General features: G+C 38.8%; 1 protein-coding gene across 1 annotated transcript in view; it reads right to left on the minus strand.

The window, feature by feature from the left end:
• Positions 1–6,563: 6,563 nt before the first annotated feature.
• The window catches only part of LOC129927356 (somatostatin-like receptor F_48D10.1), a 52,304-nt gene continuing 38,540 nt past the window's right edge, over positions 6,564–20,327 (minus strand). Inside the window, exons 3-4 of the mRNA XM_056035955.1 lie at positions 7,351–7,484; positions 6,564–6,586 (exon numbers count right to left, since the gene is read on the minus strand). Of these exons, the coding sequence (XP_055891930.1) occupies positions 6,564–6,586; positions 7,351–7,484 (157 nt within the window). The remainder of the gene's footprint in view (positions 6,587–7,350; positions 7,485–20,327) is intronic.

The raw sequence follows: 20,327 nt of genomic DNA on the forward strand, positions 1-20,327 counted from the left end.
GTGATAGGAGTCCAGACAAGTGATAGGAGTCGAGATAAGTGATAGAATCATAGCGAAAGCTAAAAGCATGAAATTGCGCTAAACAAAAACAATTGGTAACAAGATAAGCCTGATTAATACTTTGAACAAAAACAAAGTGTAATTGTATCAATTAGTTTGGATCAGTCATGTAATTAAATTGTCAATAGATCTAGGAAAATAACAATAAATCTGTGCGATTAATAATATATTTACCAATTTATTTTGTTGAGCACTCCTTCATGCTTTTAGCATTCTCAATACGTGAGATACATACTGGACAACTTCTTAGCATCAACAGATTGTATAAAGATCTCTCCACTATGGTTCATCAAACTTTCATGCTTGACTATCCCAAAATTTTAATTATAGTTATATTCCGGAATTATATATATATATATATATATATATATTAAAAAGTAAATTCCCTTTAAAGACCTTGCGATCTCTCTCTCTCTCTCTCCATATATAAATATATATATATATATATATATATATATATATATATATATATATATATATATATATATAAATATATATATATATATATATATATATATATATATATATATATGTATATATATATATATATATATATATATATATATATATATATATATATATATATATATATATATATTGTTATAAACCTGGTGGTGGCACAGATGGGGGTAGTGGTGTGTGTGTAGTCAGCCGACGCAAATCGCCCCAGGTCAGCGCTAGACGAGCGGTCAACCGTGACGAGTTACGACTGTCAGCCGAGTCGAGTGTCAACAGGACAGTTCGGGAAGGATCGCCGACGTGAACAGAGCTCAGGAGCGTCACGAGAGTTGTAGTCATCTGACCACCTAGAAACGTCGAGCGGCGTTCTGTCCGGTTCGAGAAGGCCAGCAGGGACCCTATATAAAGAGCGAAGTCAGTCACAACTTCCCGATCTACAGTTCGTTACAACGGCTCAGTACAAGTCCGAGACGAGACAGAGAGACCAGTGCAAGAGTTGATACGGCGGAGAGATATTTGTACAGTCTTGTGTTACGGGCTGCCAATTGTACAGTATTGGCTGTTATTTATTGACATTAAACTATTACGTTATTTTCAAGCCCAGAGTTGTCAAGTTCTTTAAGTTGGTGGTGTCGTTTGGTGCAATTTGCAGAGAGCCTGGATAGTGAGATTCGTAACAACTGGTGTCAGAAGTGGGATCACGACAGGAGTTCAGAACACGATCGACTACAGCACAGTTCAACGGTGTGGTTCTGTACGGAGCATTACGACGGTTCAGTGCGGAGTACTATCAAGTACAGTTGAGACGAACGGCGTCTTGATCTTGGTCTGTGATCGAGTCCGACACAACGAGCCTAGTGTGTGAAGTCAGTCCTGAACTGTTGAACCCAGTGAAAGCCCGGAACGAGACGGAGAGGCCAGTGCAAGAGTTGATACGGCGGAACGGTGTTATCGAAGAGGTATTTGTACGGTCTTGTGTTACGTGCTGCCAATTGTACAGTATTGGCTGTTATTTCTTCAACTATTAAAGTGTTACGTTACTTTGGAGCCCTGAGTTGTCAAGTTCTTTAAGTTGGTGGTGCATGGTGCAGTTTGCAGAGAGCCTGGATAGTGAGATTCGTAACAAAATGTCAAAATTATCACTTCCTCCTAGATACTGGTGCCTCACGATCAGTCATCCGGACGGATAAAGTGGACAGTAGCAAGAAAACGCCAGTTAGAGCCTACTCGTTGAAAACAGCCAGTGGAGAACTGATGCCCATAAAAGGCCTGATCGACATAACAGTCGAGATCGGGAATCAGTTATTCAAACACGAATTCCTGATTGCTGACGTCACAGATGACTGCATAATAGGGCTCGACTTCATGTTGAAATATGGCTTTTCCTTAAATATCGGTGGAGGCACTTTACAATGTGGAGACCTCGAAGTACCCTTGCTTGGCGACGAGAATGAAGAAGATGGCCGAGTCAGAAGGATTGAGTTGGTGGAAAATACAACCTTGCCTGCGAAGTCTGAAATGATCATTTGGGGGAAAATTGAGGACGGCTATCCCACGACAGGAACAGCGCTGGTAGAAAGCTTGGACACCAACCACAACGGGATAGCAGTAGGAAAGGCACTAGTCACGATTGGGAAAGACCTAATGGTACCAGTAAGAATTATGAACCTCGGTACAGTAGAGAAACACTTTCGGAAAGGTAGCACCATCGCTGGTTGCCATGCTCTTGAGATGATAAGAAACTGTAGCAGTGAAAACCCCGACGAAAGACTCGAGTCCAGTGAACCGCAGGTTACTAAATTTCTGACAGAAGTCAAAACGATATTGTCGAAAGAACAGTACACCAAAGCAGAACAATTCCTCAGAGAGTTTTCTGACATATTGCCATCTGATGAAATGGACTTTGGGCGGACAAATCTAATCCAGCATCGAATAGACACAGGAAACACTAGGCCTATACGACAGCAACCACGTCGCCTGCCGCTAGCAAAACACCAAGAAGCTATGGACATCATAGAACGGATGAGGCAGCAAGGGGTTGTTGAACCATCCAACAGTCCATGGTGTTCACCCATCGTCTTGGTAAAGAAGAAAGATGGATCCACGAGATTTTGTGTCGACTATAGATTATTAAATGACGCCACACACAAGGACAGCTACCCGCTCCCTAGGATTGACGACACATTGGACACACTTGCTGGGTCACAGATCTTTTCCACCCTTGACCTGAAGAGCGGTTACTGGCAAGTAGGACTACACCCCGAGGACAGAGATAAAACGGCCTTCTCTGCTGGTAATGGTCTCTGGCAATTTACCGTGATGCCTTTTGGACTCTGCAACGCCCCAGCCACCTTTGAAAGACTAATGGAGCATGTGTTAAGAGGACTCAACTGGACCACTTGTCTTGTCTACTTAGATGACATTATCGTCATAGGCAGAACCTTCGAGGAACATATCGCAAACCTGAAGGAAGTATTCGAACGAATCAGAAACGCTGGCATGAAATTGAATCCAAAGAAGTGCTCCTTGTTCAGAAGGAGCGTCAAGTACCTTGGGCATATCGTGTCGAAGGAAGGAGTCAGCACAGACCCGAATAAAGTTGAAGCCGTAAATGAATGGCCGATCCCCGCTAATATCCAGGAGTTAAGAAGCTTTCTTGGACTCTGCACGTACTACAGACGTTTCGTACCAAACTTCTCTAGCCTCTGTAGCGCCCTTCATCAATTGACAGAACCGAAGCGGCCGTTTATTTGGACAACGGAATGCCAGGAGGCCTTTGAGCGACTTAAAAAGGCTCTTGTTTCATCACCCATTCTGGCCTACCCGATACCAGGCGAGACGTTCATACTTGACACCGATGCGAGCAATACTGGAATAGGCGCTGTCTTATCCCAAAAGATAGATGGAACTGAGAGAGTCATAGCTTACTTTAGTCGGAGATTGTCCAAAGCCGAGAGAAACTACTGTGTCACAAGACGTGAGCTACTGGCAGTCGTGGATGCCATACAACATTTCCACAAATACTTATATGGGCAAAAATTCATCCTTAGGACAGATCACGCTGCTCTTCAATGGCTGTTGTCATTTAAAAATCCTGAAGGACAAGTCGCCAGGTGGATTGAACGTTTGCAAACCTATGACTTCGAGACACAGCACCGAAAAGGCCAAACTCACCAGAATGCTGACGCGCTGTCTCGACGGCCTTGCAGAATGGAATGTAAACACTGCAGCAAGGTTGAAGAAAAGGGTGGTATCATTGATTGCCAACGTCTTGGAGTACAAGCTTGTGGATCATGGTCCGACGAAAGAATCCGAGAAGACCAGTTAAAAGATGAAGATCTGGCTCCCATTCTGCTTATGAAGGAAGACGGACAAAGACCGGAATGGCATCACCTTTCTGATAAAGGAGCTGCTACCAAGGCATATTGGGCACAATGGGACTCACTGACAATTGACAACAGAGTTCTCAAGAGGGTCTGGGAAACCGCAGATGGAGAAAGCAATCGCTTGCAGCTGTTGCTGCCTAAAGTAAGAGTTGCCGAGGTGTTGCAAGAAATCCATAATAATTCTAGTGGGTCACATTTAGGTGTCAACAAGACCTTTGAAAAAGTGCGCCAGCGGTTTTACTGGTTCGGCTACCGGGATGATGTAGAAGAATGGTGCCGAAGGTGCGACACGTGTGCAGCAGCGAAGGGCCCGCACAGGAGAACGAGGGGACGTATGCAGCAATACAACGTCGGTAATCCCTTCGAAAGAATAGCTATCGATGTAGCCGGACCGTTTCCTGAGTCCCAGAGAGGAAACAAGTACGTTCTAGTGGCGATCGACTATTTTACTAAGTGGCCTGAGGCGTATGCGATACCAAACCAAGAAGCCACCACCATAGCGGAAACCCTTGTAGAAAATTGGATTAGCCGATTCGGTGCTCCCACAGAGTTACACTCCGACCAGGGCCGAAACTTCGAATCCAAGATCTTCCAAGAGATGTGCCAGGTACTTGGCATCGAGAAGACACGCACAACCCCTCTTCACCCCCAGTCAGACGGGATGGTAGAACGATTTAACCGAACACTGGAACAACACCTGTCGAAAGTCGTCGATGATCGTCAAGATGACTGGGACACCTATATACCAATGTTCCTTATGGCATATAGAGGATCGATTCACAGCACCACTGGTTACACTCCAGCAAAGATGTTGTTCGGCCGAGAGCTGCAACTACCATGTGATTTGCTATTCGGGATTCCGGGAGATGTGCCAGCCTCCTCGACAGACTATGTCGCAAATCTCCGAAAACTGATGGAGAAAACTCACGCTCTTGCCCGCAGGAACATCAAGATCAACAGTGACCAGGTGAAGACAAGGTACGACAAACGGGCCAACGCCGCTGGGTTTCAGGAGAACGATCTGGTGTGGCTTTACAATCCACAAAGACGAAAAGGCAAGTCCCCAAAGCTTCAAAAAGACTGGGAAGGACCCTACCGAGTGATAAAAAGAATAAACGATGTTGTGTATCGAATACAGAAGAGCCCAAGGTCGAAACTGAAGGTCGTTCACATCGACAGACTCAACAAGTACTATGGTGAAGCTGGATCTGCCCGGGACGGACAGATCTAAGGAGGGGGCAGTGTTATAAACCTGGTGGTGGCACAGATGGGGGTAGTGGTGTGTGTGTAGTCAGCCGACGCAAATCGCCCCAGGTCAGCGCTAGACGAGCGGTCAACCGTGACGAGTTACGACTGTCAGCCGAGTCGAGTGTCAACAGGACAGTTCGGGAAGGATCGCCGACGTGAACAGAGCTCAGGAGCGTCACGAGTGTTGTAGTCATCTGACCACCTAGAAACGTCGAGCGGCGTTCTGTCCGGTTCGAGAAGGCCAGCAGGGACCCTATATAAAGAGCGAAGGTATCAGAGACCAGTCAGTCACAACTTCCCGATCTACAGTTCGTTACAACGGCTCAGTACAAGTCCGAGACGAGACAGAGAGACCAGTGCAAGAGTTGATACGGCGGAGAGATATTTGTACAGTCTTGTGTTACGGGCTGCCAATTGTACAGTATTGGCTGTTATTTATTGACATTAAACTATTACGTTATTTTCAAGCCCAGAGTTGTCAAGTTCTTTAAGTTGGTGGTGTCGTTTGGTGCAATTTGCAGAGAGCCTGGATAGTGAGATTCGTAACAATATATATATATATATATATATAATACTTTTTTAGTCCTACTAAGCAGAGTGACGTTGTGGAAAGTTTCTTTCATTTGATGTTCGGAAAGATTTTATGAAACGAAATACTATAAGATTTAACGATTTTCGTTAACATTTGGAGGTATGTATATCTTTGGAAAAAAAAATAACTAGCTAACTGAACACTAAAGTGAAAACTCTGGTTTGACCGTTAAATTTTTCATAAATAAATTGATCATCTTAAAATGAACGTCCTGTGTACAAAAAGTAAGAGGAAAAGGATGTACACTCACACATGAAGTTCTCCAGATACTAAGGTAAACATAACTATACTCACACATGGAAGCCTCCAGATACTAAGGTAAACATAACTATACTCACACATGGAAGCCTCCAGATACTAAGGTAAACATAACTATACTCACACATGGAAGCCTCCAGATACTAAGGTAAACATAACTATACTCACACATGGAAGCCTCCAGATACTAAGGTAAACATAACTATACTCACACATGAAGTTCTCCAGATACTAAGGTAAACATAACTACACTCACACATGAAGTTCTCCAAATACTAAGGTAAACATAACTATACTCACACATGAAGTTTTCCAGATACTAAGGTAAACATAACTACACTCACACATGAAGTTCTCCAAATACTAAGGTAAACATAACTATACTCACACATGAAGTTTTCCAGATACTAAGGTAAACATAACTATACTCACACATGAAGTTCTCCAAATACTAAGGTAAACATAACTATACTCACACATGAAGTTCTCCAGATACTAAGGTAAACATAACTATACTCACACATGAAGTTCTCCAGATACTAAGGTAAACATAACTATACTCACACATGGAAGCCTCCAGATACTAAGGTAAACATAACTATACTCACACATGAAGTTCTCCAGATACTAAGGTAAACATAACTATACTCACACATGAAGTTCTCCAGATACTACGGTAAAAATAACTATACTCACACATGGAAGCATCCAGATACTAAGGTAAACATAACGATACTCACACATGAAGTTCTCCAGATACTAAGGTAAACATAACTATACTCACACATGAAGTTCTCCAGATACTAAGGTAAACATAACTATACTCACACATGAAGTTCTCCAGATACTAAGGTAAACATAACTATACTCACACATGAAGTTCTCCAGATACTAAGGTAAACATAACTATACTCACACATGAAGTTCTCCAGATACTACGGTAAAAATAACTATACTCACACATGGAAGCATCCAGATACTAAGGTAAACATAACTATACTCACACATGAAGTTCTCCAGATACTAAGGTAAACATAACTATACTCACACATGAAGTTCTCCAGATACTAAGGTAAAAATAACTATACTCACACATGGAAGCCTCCAGATACTAAGGTAAACATAACTATACTCACACATGGAAGCCTCAAGATACTAAGGTAAACATAACTATACTCACACATGACAGTCCCCAGGTACCAGGGTAAAAAGAGATGTACAACATACTAGACCCAAGTACCGGGTGGAAAGGAAAATGTTCTCACAAAATTAAGGCCCGTAAGTATCCTGAAAAAAAGATATGTACTCAGTACTAGTTATCAGGGTAATATATATATATATACTTACACATGAAAGCCCCCAGATACCAGGCCTCTTTGGCGAAGATGTCCACTACAACCGTTGGTCCGGTAATGAGCAAGGCAAAGAGGTCAGCTAGGCACAAATTTAAAAACAGCAGATTTATAGAAGTCCTCATGGACCTGTGTAGAAATGAAATAGACAACATAGTATCTTAAATATCTTCTATCAGCAGGGGTCAGACAATACACAACATAGTATCTTAAATATCTTCTATCCGCAGGGATTAGACAATACACAACATAGTATCTTAAATATCTTCTATCAGCAGGGATTAGACAATACACAACATAGTATCTTAAATATCTTCTGTCAGCAGGGATTAGACAATACACAACATAGTATCTTAAATATCTTCTATCAGCAGGGATTAGACAATACACAACATAGTATCTTAAATATCTTCTATCAGCAGTGATCAGACAATACACAACATAGAATCTTAAATATCTTCTATCAGCAGTGATTAGACAATACACAACATAGTATCTTAAATATCTTCTGTCAGCAGGGATTAGACAATACACAACATAGTATCTTAAATATCTTCTGTCAGCAGGGATTAGACAATACACAACATAGTATCTTAAATATCTTCTATCCGCAGGGGTCAGACAATACACAACATAGTATCTTAAATATCTTCTATCAGCAGGGGTCAGACAATACACAACATAGTATCTTAAATATCTTCTATCAGCAGTGATCAGACAATACACAACATAGTATCTTAAATATCTTCTATCAGCAGGGGTCAGACAATACACAACATAGTATCTTAAATATCTTCTATCAGCAGGGGTCAGACAATACACAACATAGTATCTTAAATATCTTCTATCAGCAGTGATCAGACAATACACAACATAGAATCTTAAATATCTTCTATCAGCAGGGATTAGACAATACACAACATAGTATCTTAAATATCTTCTATCAGCAGGGATTAGACAATACACAACATAGTATCTTAAATATCTTCTGTCAGCAGGGATTAGACAATACACAACATAGTATCTTAAATATCTTCTATCAGCAGGGGTTAGACAATACACAACATAGTATCTTAAATATCTTCTATCCGCAGGGATTAGACAATACACAACATAGTATCTTAAATATCTTCTATCAGCAGGGATTAGACAATACACAACATAGTATCTTAAATATCTTCTGTCAGCAGGGATTAGACAATACACAACATAGTATCTTAAATATCTTCTATCAGCAGTGATCAGACAATACACAACATAGAATCTTAAATATCTTCTGTCAGCAGGGATCAGACAATACACAACATAGAATCTTAAATATCTTCTATCAGCAGTGATCAGACAATACACAACATAGTATCTTAAATATCTTCTATCAGCAGTGATCAGACAATACACAACATAGAATCTTAAATATCTTCTGTCAGCAGGGATCAGACAATACACAACATAGAATCTTAAATATCTTCTATCAGCAGTGATCAGACAATACACAACATAGTATCTTAAATATCTTCTATCAGCAGTGATCAGACAATACACAACATAGAATCTTAAATATCTTCTATCCGCAGGGATTAGACAATACACAACATAGTATCTTAAATATCTTCTATTCGCAGGGATTAGACAATACACAACATAGTATCTTAAATATCTTCTATCCGCAGGGATTAGACAATACACAACATAGTATCTTAAATATCTTCTATCCGCAGGGATTAGACAATACACAACATAGTATCTTAAATATCTTCTAACAGCAGGGGTCAGACAATACACAACATAGTATCTTAAATATCTTCTATCCGCAGGGATCAGACAATAGACATAGTTGTTTACAAACATGTCCCAATCTGTTTGCTCCAGACAACTTTGTAGCCGTAAAACCAGACCATGACTGGAAGGATTGTACTTTGGGTTTTGTTGTTTTTAAAACCGGTTTGTACGTGGGTGTAAGATGGATCATTTTCCGACTTTCCGAGGGGCAATAACGATCGAGATGTGTAGGCCATTTTTATGTTGCTATAACACATGTCAATGGTTTTATCGTTCCGTGTTGGACAATTAACATATTGAGTATATGTTGGCAAGTGTTGAGCTAACGAAAGATGATTGAAATCTCCCATAACTCGTCGGACAGCATCAGGACTTAATCGCACGAATGGTATATACAATGTCTAGTATATGTCTTGTTGCTTTCTCTGTGTTGGCTGTGGGTGGTATATACACAAGTATGACGTAAAATTGTGTAAACTCTCTCGGCAGGTAGTATAGCCTGAGATTGTTACATAGTAGTTCAATATCGGTCGTACACACTTTAGTTTTGATTGAAATATTGTTGACACAACAGTACTGTTTATTGACATAAATGGACAAAACGATAGATTTTAATCGCCCTGATCTCCTGTTTATTGATAAAAAGAAAAAAAAAGCTACTTTTTTTTTTTTGGCATCGCAGTACCACTGTCTCATAATATATATATATATATATGTATGAAGATGGATAAACACAGACAAATGTGGAACCTAGGCTTGGAGATTAAGTGTCTATGGAAGTGATCTAAACACGTTATCTACAATATCAATTTTGCTCTTTCAACCGAGGGGACAATAACAACAGACCTCACATCTACCTTGAAGGCCCTTAACATTCCTAGTAACATTCTCGTTGCCTGTCAGAGGTCGGTACTCCTGCAACATTCCCCATCAGCAGTTCCTCACTGGAAACTGATAAAGGGACTACGATACATTTTGTCTCCCTTTAAAAAAAAACTCGACCCTGGCAGCGCCAGAGAAATAATACTCGTTCGTTTCTAACGTTTCTAACGTTTATAATAATAATAATAGAACATTCTCGTTGCCTGTCAGAGTGTGGTACTTCTGCAGACCTGCCACATCACCAGAAAATTCCTCGGTAGAAACTGATAAAGGGACTACGATGAATTTTGTTTCCCTTTAACGAAACTCGACCTTGGCTTCGCCAGAGAATGAATACTCGCTCTTTTATAATAATAATAATAATAATAATAATAATAATAATAATGGCATTGTCCTCGATTCCGACGATTAAAGATGATTGCAGTGTTTAAGCCCATCTGCGACCTGCATGATTTTCGACATCTGATGCAGACAAGCCGTTGTCTGCTCGGGCTTTTAAGTTTTCTTTACGTATTCTGCGCCTGTCTTCTACAATGGCCTTTCTCAGGGCCTCAAATGTTTTCCACGGTTTTGGTAATGGCTCTTCAACTGTCTCTTTCAAAGTTCATCTGCTGCCAGCTACTTTCGTGTGGGCAAGGATTGGATCTTTTTAGCGCAAATGGGGAGGGGCAACTCTGTTACGCCGTACTCCTTTAATCTCGCCTAAAATGATCACTTTTGCCATGCTGTCATCCGATCGCAGCTCTGTCGAATGGTAAGTTATCCTTCTATACTGTCAACAGTACGGGTTTTGTGAAAGATATTTAGTGTTTCTCTTCATCTTCGTGGCCATAATTAAGCGACTTATTAGAAACACATTAAGGGTTCCTTGGGAAATGGGTTGTACAGTGCACAAAAACAATATTTCTTGCGCTCACATTTTAAATGCTTAATTTTATGGTAGCGCAGATCCTGTACGATTTTTTTTTAATTCCAAAGTTGTTGTCATTTGAAGCTTTTGCGTTTGTACTTTTAGTTGTAACAGTGACCTCCCATGGAGCATTGGTGAGGTTAAGTTATTAAAGGATTAAAGTTAGATAGTTTGTACAAGACTTCCAACTAATTCCCCCCCCCCCCACCTCTATCAAATGTATTGAGTAGATTACACCAGTACTCAATGAACTCAAATGAAATCTGAAGTAAGTATGGCAGGCAGACAGTGCTGGAACAATATATAAAGGACTAGTTCTGAAGTGTTTGTAGATTTTCTGTATAAACATTAAATAAATTCAACGTTGATTTTCAAATACTGACGTCCTCTTCAAAAGTAGTCAAAGTATATTTTTCAGAACTTCCAACTAAAGGGCAGATGATGTAAAGGTTATCTATTTCTGTGGCTCACTTTTAACGAGGGTACCATGCATGGGCGAAGCCAGGATTTTTTTTCGGGGGGGGGATTTTTTCGGAACACGTTTATTGTGCCCGAGAATAGGTTCTTCCTGTAGTTAGTGGAAAAATTGTTGACTCCCATCCATTGCTGGCAAGGGGGTCTGGGGAAGCGCTAGGAGCTGCCCCCAGCGCGGGACAGAGCCCCGCCGCCGAAAAGCACTATTTCTGGTATTGAATGCCAACAAAATGCATATTCTGAGGTATCTACAGTGCATTTTCCTGCTATTAAAAAGTCTTATTTCAAAAACCTAGTGTGCTATTCTTACTGACTTACACCCTCCCGCGCCGTTCGGCGCATTTGCCGTCAAGCTGTTTCCACAAAAATCTGTCACTGGTAATGTCTGAATCCTCTTCTCATCTGCTCTGAGGACCTCCATGAAAGTGTGGCGCCAAGTTGTACTAGGATGTCATCCCATTTCTTATTATGCGAAATTCATTTTGTCGGAGAACATGTCCCGCAAACCTCATGCGACGCTCTGTCACAATCTTACTAAGAGGTCGACTTCCAGGATTTCCTTGATTTAGACGCGATCTCTATAACTGACTCCTAAAATCTGTCTTAGCCATCTTTGTTAAGCCACATTTAATAATTGTTCAATTTCGGCAGATGACTATTCATTGCACTTTATTAATGGAGCCCCGCCACTGGTAGAAATGTGTAACCTCTCGTGAATACGCTCTTGCAATTAGGTGACTGTAGTTTGCTTTAGATTTCATATCGAATAGGGAAGTTTTATCTTCAAAATCATCTGTTGGGGGTTTTAAACTAAAATATCTCTGGAGTTATGTTGTTGTTTTTTAATTTCAAAACCCCATTTAGCTACGGACATAGAATTTAGTAACTGTAGTTTGCTTTAGAATAATATTGAAGATAGAGATTTTCCACCTCAAAACGCTCTGTAGGGGGATTTTAAACTCAAAACCATCTTGAGGGGTTTTAAACTTTAAAAAAAGCCATCTGTAGGAGAGGGATTTAAACTCAAAACCCCCAATTGTCTTGGCTACACTCAAATAATTTTTGTGTGTAATTTGCTTTTTTTATATTGAAGAGGTATTTTTTAGCATCAAACCGCTCTGAAGGGGGGTTAAAACTCAAAATTCCTTTTGGCAACGCTCATAGCATTTTGAGTGCGTAATTTGCTTTCATTATTACATTGAAGATGTATTTTTTTAGCTTCAAATCCCGCTTGAGGGGGGGTTTAAACTCAAAACCCCTTTGGCTACGCTGATAGATTTCTGAGTGTGTAATTTTCTTTTTTTTTATATTGAAGAGGGGAGTTTAAACTCAAAACCCCTTTGAATACACTCATAACATGTTGAGTGTATAACTTGTTTTGTTTTTAATATTAAGGAGGTATTTTTTACCTTCAAACCCCGCTGAAAGGGGGTTTAAACTCAAAACTGAGTCAAAATCCATTTAGCTACGCTCATAATATTTTGAGTGCGTAATTTGCTTTTTTTTATATACCGGATATTGAAGACGTATTTTTTAGCGTCAGATCCTACTGAAGAGGGGGTGGGGGTTAAATCAAAACTCCTTTGGCTACGCTCATAGAATTTTGAGTGTGTAATTTTCTTTTTTTATATTGAAGAGCGGGTTTATCGTAAATTTTGGAGGGGGGTTAAAAATCAAAAACTTCCTTAACTGTGCTCGTGAAATTTGGGGATTTGTAGTTTGCGGAAACCCCTGGTAGGGGGTTTTAAACTCAAAAACCCCTTGTAGGGGGTTTTAAACTCAAAACTTCCTTTGCTGTGCTAGGGCAAGTGATAGTTTAGTCTTAAAATCTCACCTAAAATAAACAAAATCAAAGCAAAAAATCAGTCACTAAATTCCGATCCCCCCCTCTGCGGGGGGGGGGGGGGATTTCATTTCGGGGGAGGGGGTTTGAACCCTAACCCCCCCCGGCTACGCCCATGATATTAATAATATATTTATTATAAATGTATTGATAATTTGAACACAATTTTAATTATTAAGGCAATAACTTATCTTCTGATAGCTTAGGAGTGCGGATTTATTTATTATGTAAACAACAATATCACATTAAGAAATGAATCGGATAGAAACAGAATAAAACACCATTACCCGTTAACAAAAGGCCTACTATTCATGATCATAACATTAGCCTAGGTTCAGTAATTTGAATATTTAACGTGTTAATTCATACGAGTTCTAGTCTAGATAGTAGATTCTATATCAAGATTTATATCTAGTTCTAGATCTAGATCTAGACTTAGATCTAGAAATAGACTTAGATCTAATTCTAGATCTAGACTAAGATCTAGATCTAGATCTATACGTAGATCTTGAATCTAGGTTTAGATCTAAAACTAGGTCTAGATCTAGCTAGATCTATGTCTAGTTTGTATGACAAATTGGAATGGAGATATTAATTTTTATTTGCAATGGGAAAGTCTTGTTAAGTCATTTGTACAGAACAACGCCGCTCGAATAGTCCTTAAAAAAACTAGACAAGATTCTGCTACTACGCTCTTGCGCACGCTCCATTGGCTTCCCGTGAAAGCGAGAATCGATTACAAGGTCGCCACAGTTTGTCATCAGTGTATATATAACAATGAGATGCCCTTGTACCTTAGCGAACTGATTACTCCATATGTCCCCCAGAGAGCCCTGCGCTAAATGGACTCAACGCTTTTAGTAGTGCCACGTTTCTCCCTCAAAAGCTACGGTCTGCGTGCTTTTTCAGTTCACGGACCAAAGGTTTGGAACTCACTCCCCATTGATCTCAGACAACATGCTACACCACTTTTAAGAAGAACATTAAGACCTATCTGTTTAAAACTTTTTTAGATTAACTGTCATTTTAGCTCACGTGTTTTTGTTTGTAATGTTGTTACAGCGCCTTGAGCCTACATTTTGTTTGTTAACAGCGCTTTATAAATAAAATTATTATTACTATTATTATTATTACACAATTGTAGCTTAAAGTAGGTCAAGAATTATTTTCGTGTTGCCAATATATCTAATTTTGTAAGAAGAATAAATCTTTTTTATTTTCTCTTTATTTCATGTTACATGCTATTAATTTTGAATGTATGGATAAGGTTAATAACATGGGCGTAACCAGGGGGGGGGGGGTTGAACCCCCACCAACCCCCCCCCCCCGAAACGGACTTTAGTGACTGATTTCTTGCTTTGATTTTCTTTATTTTAGTGAGATTTTAATACTAAACCATCACTTGCCCCAGCACAGCCAAGGGTTTTTTAGTTTAAAACCCCTTACCAGGGGAGTTTTGAGTTTAAAACCCCCTACCAGGGGTTTTAGCAGTTAAATCCCCCTCTTCTATAATACAAAACAAAAAAAAAATGCAAACGACAATCCCAAAATTTCAAGAGCACAGTAAAGGAAGATTTTGATTTGAAAACCCCACCAAAATTTACGATAAACCCCCAATATAAAAAAAGCAAATTACACACTCAAAATTATATGGGCGTTGCCAAATGGGGTTTTGAGTTTAAACCCCCCTTCAGAGGGATTTGATACAAAAAAATACCTCTTCAATATAAAAAAAGCAAATTACACACTAAAATTATTTGAGCGTTGCCAAGCCAATTGGGGTTTTTGAGTTTAAACCCTCTCCTACAGATGTTTTTTTTTTAAGTTTAAAACCCCTCCAGATGGATATGAGTTTAAAATCCCCTTACATTGCGTTTTGAGGTGGAAAACCTCTATCTTCAATATTATTCTAAAGCAAACTGCAGTTCTAAATGGGGTTTTCAATAATAATTTTAAAAACTCCAGAGATTAAAACCCCCACAGATGATTTTGACGATAAAACTTCCCTTTTCGATATAAAATCCAAAGCAAACTACAGTCACCTAATTCCAAGAGCGTATTCAAGAGAGGTTACACATTTCTACCAGTGGCTGGGCTCCATTAATAAAGTGCAGTGAACAGTCATCTGCGAAATTGAAAAACACTAAATGTGGCTCAACAAAGATGGCTAAGAGAGATTTTTGGAGTCAGTTATACAGATCGGGTCTAAATCAAGGAAATGTTATGCCGAACTGGGAGTCGACCCCTTAGTAAGATTGTGACAGAGCGTCGCATGAGGTTTGCGGACATGTTCTCCGACAAAATGAATTACGCATAATAAGAGTTGCGATGACATCCTAGTACAACTTGGCGCCATACATTCATGGAGGTCCTCAGAGCAGGTGGGAAGAGGCTTCAGACATTACCAGTGAGAGATTTTTATGGAAACAGCTTGACGGCAAATGCACCGAACGGCGCGGGAGTGTCTAAGTCAGTAAGAATAGCACATTAGGTTTTTGAAATAAGACTTTTTAATAGCAGGAAAATGCACTGTAGATACCTCAGAATATGCATTTTGATGGCTTTAAATACCAGAAATAGTGCTTGGCGGCGGGGCTTCGCCCCGCAATGGGCGAGCTCGTAGTGCTCCCCCCAGACTCCTTGCTGGCAAAGACGGGGAGTCTACAATTTTTCCACTAACTCCGGGAAGAAATTCTAGGGCACAATAAACTTCTTCCAAAAGAATGAAGGATCAGAATGTAATAAAGATTATGTACCCACACGCACACATATACATATAAATATATTTTTTTTGCGGAGGGGGGACGGGAGGGGGGAGAAAATAATACCCCCCAAGCCCGCCCCCCTAAAAAAATCCTGGCTACGCCCATGGTTAATAATAATTATTTTTTAAAATATAAGTGTACGCTAAATGAATATATGGAGATGCTGTGGCTGAGGGGTAAAGCACTTGGAACAGGAAGTCCCGTGTTCGAATACTGCTGAAGACTCTCGGTGGACAACGTCGGAGGCCGATTTTGAGTTTGTTTCCACACAAACTGTCTTTATAACCTTGTTTATTTTATAAGTTACTTGCTATGTTTTTACCCGTCTTTTTTCGGGTCTTTTCGTTCTGTTTTTGCTTACGTATATAATAAAAGGCATCTGTGATGTTTAAATACTTAAAATCTATGTCAAGATGTCTCATTAATCAAAATCTAGTAAGCTCTCTTGTTGTAGATATGTACATCTCCTAAGATCACGGCTATTGTGTAAGGAACGTTCACGCTAAGTTTCATTGAGATTGGTCAAATTGTTTTGATCTCTATAAAAGACATACTTTTATTCATATATATATAGTGCTTACATTCTACTTTATATATTAGATGTGCTATTTCCCTCTTTTAAATATATATATGAAATAGATATATATCAGCGTAACTCATCTTGGGAGACCCGACTTGCTATGAAGAGAGGGAAAGGCTGTCTTTTTTTCTAAAGACAATAGTAAGTTCAAATTGCATTATAGTTACGAATTTGTATGTGAAAATAATTAACAATGTTAAATAGTTGTTAAAAAATGTTAACTGTTATGCAGCAAGTTCAATTTTGAGGAAGACATTTCAATACGTCTTCGACAATGCGATTCTAGATTCGTAACGGGAAAAAATTTTCCCAATACGATTAACGTTTTTTTGTGTGAATAAAATAAGCCCACTACAAGACGTCTTATAACGATAAAGTCTACTAAGAGACGTTTTACAACGATGAAGCCCACTACAAGACGTCTTACAACGACGAAGCCCACTACAAAACGTCTTACAATGATGAAGCCCACTACAAGACGTCTTACAACGATGAAGCCCACTACAAGACGTTTTACAACTATGAGGCCCACTACAAGACATTTTTACAACGATGAAGCCCACTACAAGACGTCTTATAACGATAAAGTCTACTAAGAGACGTTTTACAACGATGAAGCCCACTACAAGACGTCTTACAACGACGAAGCCCACTACAAAACGTCTTACAACGATGAAGCCCACTACAAGACGTCTTACAACGATGAAGCCCACTACAAGACGTTTTACAACTATGAGGCCCACTACAAGACATTTTTACAACGATGAAGCCCACTACAAGAGGTCTTACAACGATGAGGCCCACTACAAGAGGTCTTACAACGATGAGGCCCACTACAAGACGTCTTACAACGATGAAGCCCACTACAAGACGTTTTACAACTATGAGGCCCACTACAAGACATTTTTACAACGATGAAGCCCACTACAAGAGGTCTTACAACGATGAGGCCCACTACAAGAGGTCTTACAACGATGAGGCCCACTACAAGACGTCTTACAACGATGAAGCCCACTACAAGACGTCTTACATTGATGAGGCCCACTACAAACGGCCTGGCTCTAATGCCTTAAGCGTCTCTCACAATTCACAACACCCTAAATGGCTAAGGGGGGAGTAAACATACATTTTGTTCAAAGAGGGCCATCACTAGTAAAGGTTTGAGAAACACTGATTTATATCTCTGATAATTGTTCTAATGCATTTTAGATACCCGAAGCGAGAAAAGTAATTTGACGAATGTGCTCGCCCACACGTTGTGAGCTGGCTAAGCCAGAGGCTAAATGTCTCAAGGCTTCCATTTTATTTTCAGTAGTTCTGAATCTAGAAACAAGAGTTCTGAGATCGAGAGTAGCTTGACCCAGTAACACGACAGGCTCAACTTAATTACTAGTCCTGAAGTATCCAACAGTGGAGCTGAATTTCACCTCGATATTTAGTCAATGAGTGGGGAGGGGCAAATTATGAAACAGTGTTGGGGACATATTATTTGGACTGATTTTACTAAATGTTGGAAACTTGGGTACAATCCATTCTGCTTGAAAAATAACGATAAAATCTAACAGTGGATTTAATTTTGAATTGAAATTCGGATTCTAGCTCCAGTTTTGGAAGGGAGAGAAGAAATTGGTTGAGCAGTGAGGTTGCAAATAACATCTGTGTGAGGAAAGAGTACATTCCCCTTTCTCTCCAAATACACTAAACAAGTGAAATCGAGTGTTATTATAAAAATATGGAAATATCAACAAGCTCTTAACTAACGATTATTATTCCACTCACTAAAATATGCATTCTCAATCATTCTCATTGTCCGTAATTTACATAAAAAGAACTATTTCCCTTTCAGTGAATAATTTGCTTCTATTATTAGTATCATTATTATTTATACATATAATTCTCTTCTTCCCTCAACAGTTTAAACGAGAAGAAGAAGTAAAGGAAAGATAAATCTCTTATTTCTGCGGATAGTTACCCCACAAAAAAAAACAAGATTACAAAGAGAGTTTGTGTTGCACAAACTCAGAGGCGGCCCCCGTCGAAGTCGGATCCATGTCGGATCTGCATATTCGCAAATAATATTCAAAAGGTGATTTAATTTTGATGGTCATAAGTAATAATGTTTCAAAGATTCATTTGCGTAAATTTAAATTTAAATTAAATAAAAAATAGTAGATTAGTTTTAGTATATTATAACATTGCAATATTGATCAAAACGTTTGGAAATGAAAATCTACACTTTTTTTACACTTTATGTTTAGAAATTGAAATTCTACATCTTAATCTAGTCTATTTTAGTCTAAACTAGATCTAGAAATTCTAGATCTAGATTCTAAAATAATGTTAATTAGAATATAAATCCAGATCTAGATATACTGTAATAAAAATCTAGATCTAGTTTTAAAAATCTAGATTAGATCTAAATCAAGATATCATTCCTTTTTAAACGCGAGTCACATAACGAGGCTTAATAAACATTACTATACCGAGTTCTTTTTTCATTTCGTTTGAAGAATTAATTCCATATAACGTCAGAGGGAAAAAAAACACTACGTCACATGGCCTAGCTAGACTAAAAATCGCCTTCATCAATACGAGCCATTTATCGAGTGTTCATAGACTTTGGTGCACCGAGTGCGTTCTTTTAGCATTTCTTTTAAAGAATTCATTCCATATGACGTCAAAGGAAAAAAAAACACTACGTCACACGGCCTAGCTAGACTAAAAATCACCTTCATCAATACGAGCCATTTATCGAGTGTTCATAGACATTGGTGCACCGAGTGCGTTCTTTTAGCATTTCATTTAAATAATTCATTCCCTATGACGTCAAAGGGAAAAAAAACAATACGTCACACGGCTTAGTTAGATTAAAATATGTTTTCATCAATACGAGCAATTTTTCGAGGGTTAATAGACATTGGTGCACAGAGTGCGTTCTTTTAGCATTACATTTAAAGAGTCCATTCATATGACGTCAAAGAAAAAAAATTCCATTACCTCACAATAGGCTAGTACCGGTACCATAAAAAATGTCTTTATTTACACGAGATATTTAACGAGGGTTCAGAGACATTGGTGCACTGAGTTCTATTAGAATTTATTTAAAGAGGATCAAAGCCGCATTGTTTTTGTGTTTTGTCTGTAAGTCGGTCTGTCCGTCATCTTGATATAAAAAACAACAACAACTAAAAGTTATTAAAAATTGATTAACCTTTATTTTACGTTTCAAAACATCGCAATAATTTTTAGGTCTGAACACAATTGAAAAGTTTATATAATAGATTGTTCCGGATGTTTGTATAAATAGTAAAAGAAAAAGAGAATTTCAGATAAATGTAATACCGTTAATTAAATTTTTTGGATGGTCTCGTATAAAAATTAGATTACTACAGCCATGTGGAGAGATTTTCATACCTTTGGTGTTTGGATTCTGTTTTCCTCAAAAATCGGAACATAATATTAACGATAATTAGATTTTTTAATTTTTTAGGTAGAAAGTTAAATGTACTTTAAGAGAGTAGTGAGTTAAAATATTTTTCATAAAAATCCGTAAAAACATTATTTCGTAAATGAGAAGATTATTTGTTTATTAATTAGAAGAGGGAGTTCAAACAATTATTTGGCGTTAGTAGATTTTTAAATAAATTCGATTTGTAAGAAACAAAATCCGGAACATTCTTTATCGATTACAAAACTTCTATGTTATGTTTCAGCAAGAAAATTAAATGTCTAAAAAGTA

Source organism: Biomphalaria glabrata, chromosome 7, assembly GCF_947242115.1.
Source record: "Biomphalaria glabrata chromosome 7, xgBioGlab47.1, whole genome shotgun sequence".
NCBI classification, from domain to species: domain Eukaryota; kingdom Metazoa; phylum Mollusca; class Gastropoda; family Planorbidae; genus Biomphalaria; species Biomphalaria glabrata.